General features: G+C 35.2%; 1 protein-coding gene across 1 annotated transcript; it reads left to right on the top strand.

Moving 5' to 3' along the window:
* Nucleotides 1–820: 820 nt before the first annotated feature.
* LOC127115410 (uncharacterized) lies at nt 821–3,384 on the top strand. Its single transcript, XM_051046966.1, has 2 exons — nt 821–2,538; nt 2,826–3,384. The coding sequence occupies exons 1-2, from the start codon at nt 1,893–1,895 to the stop codon at nt 2,858–2,860; spliced, it is 681 nt and encodes a 226-aa protein (XP_050902923.1). The 5' UTR covers nt 821–1,892; the 3' UTR covers nt 2,861–3,384.
* Nucleotides 3,385–12,915: the final 9,531 nt, after the last annotated feature.

Below are 12,915 nucleotides of genomic sequence, written 5' to 3'. Positions count from 1 at the left end.
TTGATATTTTGGTTAGTAAAATGATGATATACAAGTATGATACAATCACATAGTGCTTGGTGATCTCTCCCAAAATAAACCCAATGAAAGAGGGGTAAGGAGGATGCCAAGGTATGATCCCAATGCTAATGCTTATGATGAAATTGCATGGGGGATCTAAGGGTCAAAATTGGGGTCTTACACTAATCAAATGGGAAATTAGAAATCTAAATCACAACTTCATCTAATGAACATGATCATGACAATTATAATGTGATATACGGATTGGAATGGAAATTTAACCTAATGGGTGATTCATGATAAAATCAACAAAAAATGGATTATCAAAACCTAATGGCCAATTATCCTAATCATGGTAAGATTAACAATGTGAAATCAAATCTGAAAAAAACCGAAATCAAAATCTAGGTGATGATTACTAATTTCTAATTCTAATGACCTAATTAATAAAAAAACTATGTTAATTCCTAATCATCAATTAGTCCTAAATCTAATGACGATCTTAATTAACAAAAAAAAAAAGAATTATCCTAATTCTTACCAAGATTGAAAAATCAATATCAAGATTAATAAAAAAACTGGAATTAAAATAAGTTAATAAGGGTTAATCAAGGGATTAAAGGGGGATTAGTGAGATTAAATCATGAATAATGGCTATGAATTAATGGCTTTGGGGTGCTGCATTGAGGGGGGTGCAGATCACAAGTTACTTGGGGCAAAGGCCCAAGTCTTCAGAAACTCCCCAAACCGGGTCACCCGAATGCCAAGAACCTGCATAAAGAAAATGTGAACCTGTTGTGAACGCAACCAAGAACTCTATTGTTGCATAAACGCACACTCGACCAAGGATCCAGTCACGGTGCCTTGCACGAACACGGTTCAACCCCATCCTTAACTCAATTCCACGTCGTTAATACATAATCATCGAGACAAATTTGAGAGCTCACTTCAGCCTCTCATGAAGAGTCAATAACGAAAAGTGAATTCGTGTTCAACCTCATCATCAAGTTGTAATCAAGGATGAATTCAAAATCACTTAAAGGATTATTTTTGCGCACGGAATCGGGGAAGAAGAACTACTGGGATTATGATTATTGAGATATTATTGAGATATTATTGACATTTATTGTGTTATTACCTTATATTTAGGAGTCTTATGTTATATTTAGCAGTTACCTTATGATTGGAATTCCGAAGTCCAGGAGGTTCTGTAACAGATCGTAAACAGTTGGTCTGGTGTTGTGCATATATATACTGATCCGAAAGAATGAATAAAAACAGAATTCACATAATACTTTTATGGTGAATCTTATCATGGTATCATGAGCTAGGGAATATCCTAGGGAAAATTAAATACTTTTTTTTCTATGTTTCCATATCAAGCACCATAAGAGATTATGGGTGATAACAGTAGTGATGGAGAAAAGAAAACTGATGACAACAGTGGTAAAAACAAGAAAAAGGTGGATTTAGTTTTTTTTCTCGGCACCAATGACAATCCAGGCAACGTGATCACACTAATACAATTGTGTGGCCCTAATTATGATGAATGGGAAAGGGCAATTTGAACCTCGTTGCAAGCAAAGCGAAAATACGGTTTTTTCGAAGGGAAAGTCCCAAAACCAACAACACCTGAGAAATTGGAGGACTGGACTGCAGTGCAGTCGATGCTCATAGCGTGACTGCTGAACACTATCGAGCCATCATTGCGCTCTACTCTTTCTTATTATGATGATTCATAATCCTTGTGGACACATCTCAAACAACGTTTTTGTGTTGTGAATGGGACTCGTATATGCCAATTAAAGGCATCGTTAGGAGAATGCAAGCAAGGCAAAAGTGAAGAGGTGTTGGCTTACTTCGGTCGTCTATCTTGTGTATGGAACGAACTTATGACTTATGTCAAAAAGCCAACTTGCAAATGTGGAGGTTGTAGCTGTGATATCAACCAACAAGTGATTGATTTAAGTACTGAAGACTATCTGCATCATTTTCTCATGGGCCTTGATGGGATTTATGCAACGATTCACTCAAATTTGCTTTCTCAAGATCCGTTACCAAACATTGATCAAGCATATCAGCGAGTCATACAAGATGAGAGGTTGCTGCAAGGAGGATCTTCAATTCATCAGAACCGTGACAATGTCATGGCCTTTAAACCTACAGCCGATACACGAGGTAAAACTAAACTTGTGGACAATTCCGAAAAATTCTATACTCACTACAACAGAGAAGGACACGAAGAAAGCTCGTGTTTTCAGCTTCATGGATTCCCCGAGTGGTGGGGGGGCCGTCCTCGTGGTGGTCGTGGGAGAGACACATCAGGCCATTCTGGAGGGTGTGGCAGGAGCATCTATAACACACCTGTGCGAGCCAACAAAGCCAAAACAAGTAGTCGTAGAAGCGGTGGTAATGTTGGACAGTCTCATGCACCACCACACTCAAGTGAAGCAGCTGGTATATCATGCATTAACCCGACACAATGGAAACAAATTCTTGATGCTTTGAATAATTCCAAAACCAAAGACCGCCTCCACGGTAAGAATGACATTTCTTGGATTATTGACACAGGAGCCTCAAACCATGTGACAGGAAATTTCTCTTGTCTGACTAATGTAAAAAATATTGCAAATACATCGGTGGGATTGCCGGATGGGAAAGATGCAACTGTTATAAAGGAAGGCGGTGTGATTTTGGACGGTGGATTAAGGCTCAATAATGTTCTTTTTGTGCCTCAATTAAATTGCAACTTAATTTCTGTAACTCAACTAATCGATGACTCCGATTGTATCGTTCAAGTTACTAATGCATTGTGTGTAATACAGGCTCGGATAATGAGGACATTGATTGGAGCAGGTGAACGGATCAATGGAATTTACTTTTTTCGCGGTGTTTCGAAGGTGCATGTCTTGATGGTGGAAGGAGATTCAACAGTGGATTTATGGCATAAGTGTTTGGGTCATCCGTCAGAAAAGGTGTTAAAGTTCATTCCTCCTATAAGTCATCTTAGTAGGAGCAAGAATAATAGACCTTGTGATGTTTGTCCTCGTGCCAAGCAGCATAGGGATAGTTTTCCATTAAGTGAGAATAATGCACCAAGTTTGTTTGAATTAGTTCATTGTGACTTGTGGGGATCTTATCGAACTCGTTCGTCGTGTGGGGAACAATATTACTTGACAATCGTTGATGATTATTCGCGTGCAGTTTGGGTCTATTTGTTATGCAATAAAACTGAGATTGAGACTATGTTTTTGAATTTTGTGGCAATTGTTGATAGACAATTTGATAAGAAAATAAAGAAAGTTTGCAGTGATAATGGCACTGAATTTAATTGTCTACATGATTATTTTTTTAATAATGGAATTGTGTTTAAGACGTCATGTGTGGGTACTCCACAACAAAATGGGAGAGTCGAAAGAAAACATCAACATATTATGAATGTGGTGCGGACACTTAGATTTCAGGGTCATTTACCAATGCAATTTTGGGGTGAATGTGTGTTGGCAGCGTGTTATTTGATTAATCGAACACCGTCTAGTGTGCTGAATTATAAGACACCATATGAAAAATTATTTGGTAAAGTTCCTAAATTTGATAACATGAAGATTTTTGGTTGCTTATGTTATGCCCATAATCAACGACGTGACGGGGATAACTTTGCGAGTAGAAGTCGCAAGTGCATATTTGTGGGCTATCCCTATGGGAAAAAGGGATGGAAATTGTATGATTTAGAATCCAAAGAATACATTGTTTCGAGAGATGTGAAATTTTATGAACATGAATTTCCTTTTGCTGTGCAACTAGACACAACTCATTCTAATCCTCCTATTGTTTCTGACATTGAGTATGTTGCTGATGATATTAGTTGGGAGACTTATGATGCATCATTTGGAGGAGGGGGTGCATCAGTGGTCTTGCAAGACAATGGGCAAATGCAGCTCTATGGGGGGTTGTGCGAAGGCTTTAATGGAGCTGTTATGGCAGTCGACGAGGGAGTGTGTAGCGAGGAAGCTCCAACACATGAAGTTGATGGGGCTGGTGTTGTGGTGATGCAAGAGGGTGATGTGGAATCAGGAGAGCAAGAGGTGTCTGTTGGGAGGGAGGAAATCGTGACACCCGAGATGGGAAGGGGGATGAGAAACAAAGTTCCGAATATAAGACTCAAGGATTTTGTCACCCATACGATATGAAAAGTAAAGTCCTCGAAAGTTCATCTACCCAAGAACATGCCTCAAGTACTCCTTACCCGATTACTTACTTTGTATCTTGTGAACGATTTTCTATTAGACATCGAAATTTTGCTGCAACTGTGACGGCAGGGAAAGAACCTAAATTTCTTAAAGAAGTCGTAAAGGATTCTGGCTGGCGTGATGCAATGCGCAATGAGATACAAGCCTTGGAAGACAATGAGACATGGGTTATGGAGAAACTACCGTCTGGGAAGAAAGCACTTGGAAGCAAATGGGTATACAAAATAAAACATCACTCAGATGGGAGCATAGAATGAATGAAAGCAAGACTTGTTGTATTCGGACACCATCAAATAGAGGGAATTGACTATGACGATACATTTGCCCCGGTGGCAAAAATGGTCATTGTTCATACTTTCTTGGCAGTGGAAGCAATTAAAAAGTGGGAAGTTCATCAAATGGATATGCATAATGCCTTTCTCCATGGTGACTTGGAAAAGAGGGTGTATATGAAAGTTCCTCCAAGTTTTAAAAACACTGACCTAAATCTGATTTACAGGTTGAAAAAGTCATTGTACGGTTTAAAACAAGCTCCCCGTTGTTGGTTTGCTAAGTTGATCACGACATTGAAGTGATATAGATTTGTTCAATCCTATTCAGATTACTCACTCTTTACTTTGCACAGGGGAGAAATACAAACCAATGTGCTAGTTTATGTGGATGACTTAATTATTGCAAGAAATGATATTGCATCCTTGAGATTCTTTAAAGCTTACTTAGGTGCATGCTTTCATATGAAGGATTTGGGAGTCTTAAAATATTTTTTGGGGTTGGAGGTAGCTCGTAATCACGAGGGAATTTATCTATGCCAGCGAAAATATGCGTTGGAAATTATGGAGGAAACAAGTTTATTAGGGGCCAAGCCTGCGGATTTTCCAATGGAACAACACTATAAGCTAACATTGGTTTATGGCACACCAATTGAAGATCCAGAACCATATCGAAGACTTATCGGGCGGTTGATTTATTTGTCTGTGACTAGACCAGATCTTGCATATTCTGTACATATTTTGTCTCAGTTCATGCAACAACCATGTGAAGAGCATTGGGAGACAGCCTTGAGGGTTGTTAGATATTTGAAGAAACATTCGGGCCAAGGTATTCTACTCCGGTATGACAGTGAATTGAACCTATAGGGATGGTGCGACTCGGATTGGGCGAGTTGTCCCCTTACGAGACGTTCCTTTACTGGATGTGTGGTGTTACTTGGCCTTTCTCCGGTGTCTTGGAAAACTAAGAAACAGGCAACCGTCTCTCGTTCTTCTACAGAGGTTGAGTATCGATCTATGGAGGTTACTACATGTGAGTTAAAATGGCTAAAACAATTACTTGGTGATTTGGGAGTTAGTCACTCCAAAGGAATGTGATTATATTGTGATAGTCAATTTGCATTGCATATAGCTCAAAATCCGGTGTTTCATGAACGAACAAAACATATTGAAGTTTATTGTCACTTTGTTCGTGATGCGGTGATGGCTGGAATTATTTGTCCCATGTATGTTCCTACATCGGTACAATTAGCAGACATTTTTACAAAGGCCCTGGGAAAAACGCAATTTGAGTTCCTTCTTCGCAAGTTGGGCATTCAAAATCTTTACGCTCCAACTTGAGGGGGGGGGGGGGAGGGTATTGGGATTATGATTATTGAGATATTATTGATATTTATTGTGTTGTTATTAGCTATTGTTGTTACCTTATATTTAGGAGTCTTATGTTATATTTAGCAGTTACCTTATGATTGGAATTCCGAAGTCCAGGAGGTTCTGTAACAGATTGTAAACAGTTGGTCTGGTGTTGTGCATATATATAGTGATCCTAAAGAATGAATAAAAACAAAATCCGTATAATACTTTTATGGTGAATCTTATCAAGAACCGTGGATGAAATTGATGGTTTAAAGCAAAAGACTTACCGAAACGGATTCTTCGATGCGATGATTACATGTTTTCGATTCCTCTTCTCTTCAATCTTATCCTTCTTGATTTTTTCTTCTTTTTCAGTATTCTGTTTGCATTGTTCTTGAATGATGAAGAGCGAACGCTGAGTTTTTTCTTTTGAAATTTTGTTATGGAGTTTTTGTTATTCAGTTAGGAAGTTGTGGATTTGGGTGGTTTGGAATTCTCTTTTAAGAGGTTCTGTTGCAGGGTTTTGTTATGGAAATTAGAGGGTGAAGTTATGCAGGTTATGGAAAGTTTGTTGAAGAAGTTAAGGGGAGTTAGAAGAGGTTCAGAATTGTTATGATGGTTCTGTGAGCAGGGTAGTTATCGAAGAAGTCTCTTTTTGGGATATTTAAGTTGCACTGCCTTTGGTTCAATAGGTTTGTCAAGTTCTATTATTTTTTGCAGGTGGTTATGATTGAAGCAAGGTGGTTTGAAGAAGTTTTGGAAGATGGTTGTGTTTACTTTGTTATGAAGTTAGAGGTCCTTCAGGTTTTTTCAGTTGGTAGGCGGTTATGACAGTTGGTTGAATGGTTATCAGTTTGAAGTTTTTTGGGAAGATTTTGGTGGTTGAGAATTTGTAACTGAATTGGGATAGCTTATCATTTTTCTATTAAAAGTTAGTTAAGTTTTGTTAGGTTAGTTAGTAGGTTGATTAGTTGAATGTGTTGTTAGTAATGCCAGTTGTTAACTGTTGGTTCTAATGCCACTGCTACAAATGAGGTAAGTTAGCAAATGTTAGGAATGACTATGCTTGCCATGTACTGTCACTCTTATGGATTTGATGTGTTATTTGCTTTTATCGCAGTGCATATCTTTACTCTATTATGTATGCCATGAATTTGAGATGCAACCTTGTGATCATGACTTGCTGCTGTTAGGCTGCTGCTAGTGTATTAATGCATTTGGGCTGTTATATTTAAATGCAAATGGATTGTTTGTGAGCTTGCTCCTATGATCATGTTAACACACAAAATGGTAGTGTTTTCCTTGTTATGTACATGGCCTGTTATGCTATTAGGATTGAGTTATGTCATGTGATGCTAAGTGGAATTTATGCCATGTGTCTTAGGAATGTCATGCAATGGATTTTTTACATTGCAGAAAGCAAGTTGCAACAGTTCTGAGCTACTGGTTTTGTGGCAGGGTTTTGGTCAAGGAGCTTGGATTGTGATCAAGTATGGAGATGCACCTTTTGCTCATGGATGTTTGGGATTTTCTTGGTTTTGAATTAGCTTGGAATTGTTGCTAGTGAGATAGGAGTTTGGCTATCAAATCATGTTGAATTATTATGGAGCTTGTTGTAAACATTGAAATTTGAGATGCATTGAAAAATAGGAAATGTTTATGTAACTTGTTTAATATCATGTAACTTGTTTATGTATTGGCATTGTAATGGAAATGTTTGTGTATCAAAAGATGGTTGAATGATGAATGGTTATGTAATGAATAAAGAATGGAAAATAGAGATGTTGAATTGTAATTGAATTGGTTATTGTATATATGGTTTTGAAAGATGAAATTGAAACGTGGTAGCAGTTGTAATTGTTGAATGGAAATTGAATATATATGTCAAATGTATTGGTTTAACATGTGTATGTAAAGTCACATGGAATGTGGTTTAGAAATGAACATGAGGTTTATGGTCATGATTTGAAAATGGCCATGGCATGGTTTAAAAAGATCAAGAATATGAATAATGGTATGGAAAATGATATTTAGGTTTAGAAATGGGTGGGTTGATTTTGGTCAACTGGTTGACCAAAAAGTCAACAATTGGTCAAAATTCCATGTTTTTTATAACTTTTTGTATATATGGACATCCTTATGACTTGTAATGAATGGGACTTGACTTATATGAATAAAATTGATATTGAATGAATGAAATTGATATTGGTTTATGAGTTGTAGGGATTGAGGAAAGATATTGAATGAATTACATGGATTGAATTATATTGAAATGAATGATGAACATGACTTGATATTGAAAAAAACCTAGACAAATTCCACAAACCGCCGACACATACATGAGTATCCATGTAACTTTTTCAATTTGCAAAAGAAATAAAAATAGAAAGGAAAAAAACGTGATAAAGAGGATCCGATTCATCTTCATAAAACCATTTCTCATTGCCTGGATATTAATTGATATTGATTTCTTCTCTTGAAAACTCATTCACTTTTTTTTCATACTCTACTTATAATATATACCCCTTTATCTCCACTTTTGCCTTAATTTCAAAGACCACTCCTTCATTCTCCTCTTCACGTAACATACACCAGACTCTTCTCCCACACTGTAACTAACCTATAAACCATCCAACATAAATTAACATCATATCACTTCTTCTCATTTTCATTAAAAACAAAAACTTCTTCAAAGAAAAAGAGGCTTTCACACACATATATATATATATATATATATATATATATATATATATATATATATATATATATATATATTCAGCTTTAGTTACTGTATATCTATACTTCTTCTTTTTTTAAATTTTTACACATTTATATTTCAGTTTTAGTTATATATAAACGTTGTTATATATTCCGCTTTAGTTACTGTATATCTATACTTCTTCTTTTTTTAAATTTTTACACAATTATATTTCAGTTTTAGTTATATATAAACTTTTAGTGTTATATATATATATATATATATATATATATATATATATATATATATATATATATATATATATATATATATATATATATATATATATATACTGTATTTAAAATTTATAAGTATATCCTATTATTTCATAAGTTTATATATAATATTTTACTTTTTATCCTAAGTTTTATAATTTTCGGTCAAGTTTTATGCATATATGTATATACTATCACTTCAATGGTTTTATATATTTTATTTTACTTTTTTGTTATAAATTTATGTATATTTTTGATGTTTGTGAGTTATATGCGGATTCATTGGGGATATTGTTAGTGTGTTGTGTATTTTTTTTCTTTCTTCATTATTTCAATTATTTTTAGTTGATATAAAAAAATTATAAGCATTGTTATAATAATAACAATATATTTGGTTGTTGTTATTTTTATTTTATTTTATTTTTATTACGTTGCAATCTCGGAGTTAAAATTCAATTTGACTTTTGAAAAATCGTTCGAACGCATAGATTCGGTTGCCCGGCTTCTTGTAGAGTGACTCATACAAGAGTCCACTTTAAGTTAGCTTAGAGCTAAATTCTATTGCTTTTTCGATTTCGGTTCATTTCATTATCTCGGCTTACTCCTGGGCTTTCTTACAATGAGCTTTTAAGCAATATCAACCTAATTTTCAATAATTTCAAATATTTGTACATTAATCATTTTAATTTAATTTCAAGACATTTTCTTAAATAAAATTGGAAGAAAAAGATTACCTGGGTGAAATGTCCAGTTGTGATCCCGAATGCTAGGCCCAAGTTGTAAGAGCTTGCTAGCCATAAATATTCGTCTTCTCTTTAAAATACTTGTAAATATTCAAATATTTTTTCTCAATAAAATCTGAAGAAAAATATTACTCTGGATGGAATATCCAATCGTAATCCCGAATATTAGGCCCAAGTTGTAAGAGCTTGCAAGCCATAAGTATTCGTCTTCTCTTCAAAATATTTGTAAATACTCAACGTCTTTTCTCAATAAAATTGGAAGAAAAAGATTACCTGGATGGGATATCCAGTTGTAATCCCGAATATTAGACCCACGTTGTAAGAGCTTGTAAGCCCTATGTATCCGTCTTCTCTTCAAAATATTTATAAATACTCAAACGTCTTTTCTCAATAAAATTGAAAGAAAAAGATTACCTGGATGGGATATCCAGTTGTAATCCCGAATATTAGGCCCAAGTTGTAAGAGCTTGTAAGCCCTATGTATTCGTCTTCTCTTCAAAATATTTGTAAATACTCAAACTTCCTTTCTCAATAAAATTGAAAGAAAAAGATTACCCGTGTGAAAGGTCCAGACCTAGTCCCGAGTATTAGACACAAGTTGTAAGAGCTTGTAAGTCATAAATACTCGTCTTTCAAGCCCAAAAATGCATCTAACCAATCAAACTCTTTTCTTCGCAGTTGTGCGATTGATTAGGAAAGCCTTTTCATAAATGAAAGACACCTTGTCTTAAAGTGATACAAAGCAATGCTTCGACCATAATTGTTGAGTTGAGATAAGTGACGTTTTTCCAAATGTTGATTTGTAAATTCATTCGGTGTGTGGTATACGTCTGCTCCTCATCTGTTTTGGGTAAAACAATGTTTTCGTCGATTAATACAGTATAGCTTTCACTAAAATCGACCAACCAACAATTTTTTTTTAAAAATTTCTTTTCTCATCTCTTTAATCTTTTGCAAACAACGTCGTTTTTAAGCAAACCTGTACAAATTTTCAAAGAGGTTCCTATAGAGTACTATAGATGTTTAGGGTGCTAATACCTTTCCTTTGCATAATCAACCCTCGGACCCTTATCTCTTTTTTATTAGTTTTTGTTTTAAAACTTCTTTGGGTTTTGTTCTTACTTTTTCCCCTTCCTTTGGAAATAATAAAAGCACGATGACGACTCTTGCTTTACAAGTTAAGTTAATCAATAACTTAATCTCAAAACTTTTACCGCTACACATAACATTTGGGTCAAAGATTGCGTAGTCTCTAATGTTTCTTGCCATGTCATTGGCAATGCCAATAACATCTGTTTCTGCCATGTTAGCTTCCTCCACTTGAATTTATTCAAAATCTTCTATCAAAGGAATATGAATCCTCTGACCGGGTGTTGAGTAGAAAATAACAATCTCCTTCGTAAACGTAATGACCTCTCAGGTTCATGATCTTCTCTGTATTCTAGGGATAACAACCTACATATGCAGAAGCTAACTTCCTTTCGTTACACCAGATTACAGAAAAGGTCAGAAGCTCAAATGCTTATTTTCACAAAACACAAGAAATCAATATGTTAATGACATACTCACCGGCAACGGTGCCAAAAACTTATTGGGACTAAAGATGTTATTACATGCATGTATACATGGCCTTTAATTGTAGCAAGTGATATATTTAGTAAGGATGTCGAACCCACAGTAAGGATGTGAATTAGCATGAGCAAAGGTAACAATATTAATGATTAGGATATGGTTCTTTCATATTAGTTGAGAATAACAGACTTCACAAGATATAAAGAAGCATGTTGAATAATGATCCACTTACTAGTGTATGAATCTAACATAAATATGATGTGATATGTCGTGACAGATAAGGACATGATGCAATATAGTCGTGTATTCTTACAACATTGAATCATATGCATGAATAGTAAGGAACAAATTCCTAAGTCTCACATTTTCTATTATGCATGGAAATATCATTATGCATTTCCCCTATGGTTGTAACTCCTTATTCCTAAGGTATTTAATCTAATGAATATGCATATCCTACTATTTTCAACCATATTTAGCATTAGTTCCACTTGATTAATGAGTTCTCCATGCTAAAGAGCTTTTACTTTGTTCTAAGGTGATCAAACTCCAAACCAAATATATAAGAATAACACAAATGCTAAAATCAATCACTAACACACATCATAAACATAAAGGTTCATTACTAATAAATATCCCATTGCTCAACACAAAAAGTTTTAGCTCATAATAAATTTAACAACTACAAGCATATTGGTTCCTAGAGTAAACATTTCTAAACACATAAGCATTCAAGGAACTCAACCTAGGTGACTATGCAGATTGCTTTCAATCTTCAATCAACAAGAGCCAGACATTGTCGTGTCAGCTGAAGTAGGAGCCCTCCTTCTCTGAAGAATGATCGGTCACTTCACTTGCCTTCTTCGCTCTCACTCACTCAAAGTGTTTATAGACTTCTTTCTAACTATGTAAAATATTCTGAATCACTGGACTCATTTATCAGCCATTAAATTGTTCCTTTTATAGGGAACTAAGCTAGCGTTTAAGAATATGCCTTGGATTATGGTTTTTTTTTATTTTTCCCATAAGCTCAACATTTTTACCTCCCTTTCTCTTCTTCTTAAATGCCCAGAGCTGATGTGTCCAAGCATGTAAGGGACAAAACATGCAGAGAAGGGTTGTGGAGCAAGATGTGCTGAAATATGCGGCGCTGCAGACTGATTGGTCTTGTACTATGCGTCAATGTTTTGTGTTGTAGCGCACGGTCTTGCTTTCTTCGCTTTACAGCTCAACAGTTGCTTCCCAATGCGTTTCATTCCCTCTTTCCAGCTCTTTGATACTTGAAGACACTTATTCCAACATCTTCTAGCATTAAAACATGTTGAACCAAGCACATTTGTTCTTCTTTCTATCCTGGAGTTCCAGGACTTGATAGGTCCTGGATTCCTAAAAAGACACAAATACATAAAACTACAAAAATGGAGCACCTGTTGTACTCCATACTATAATATCTAAAACATTAATATTCAGCTAATAGACTAAATTCAAATGCAAATTAAAACAATAAAACTTCAAGTATTAAAGGTAATAACTCACAAAATACGAGTTATCAGTGTCACACCTTACCAATCAATAAATCAATCTAAAATCAGATTCAACTCATTCAAACTTCATGTTCTCTGCCATTGTGCATTGAGACATTTTCAAAACAAACTTTTCTTCGCCCTCGATAAGTTGAGAACTTTCAAAAACTAAAAACAACAAGCACATAAACATTTTTTAGATGAGCTATGATGTTCTGATCCCTTATAC

The sequence above is a fragment of the Lathyrus oleraceus genome, chromosome 1, assembly GCF_024323335.1.
Source record: "Lathyrus oleraceus cultivar Zhongwan6 chromosome 1, CAAS_Psat_ZW6_1.0, whole genome shotgun sequence".
NCBI lineage: Eukaryota > Viridiplantae > Streptophyta > Magnoliopsida > Fabales > Fabaceae > Lathyrus > Lathyrus oleraceus.
Note: the sequence above shows the minus strand (reverse complement) of the source record. Positions and strands in the feature narration are given on the sequence as shown.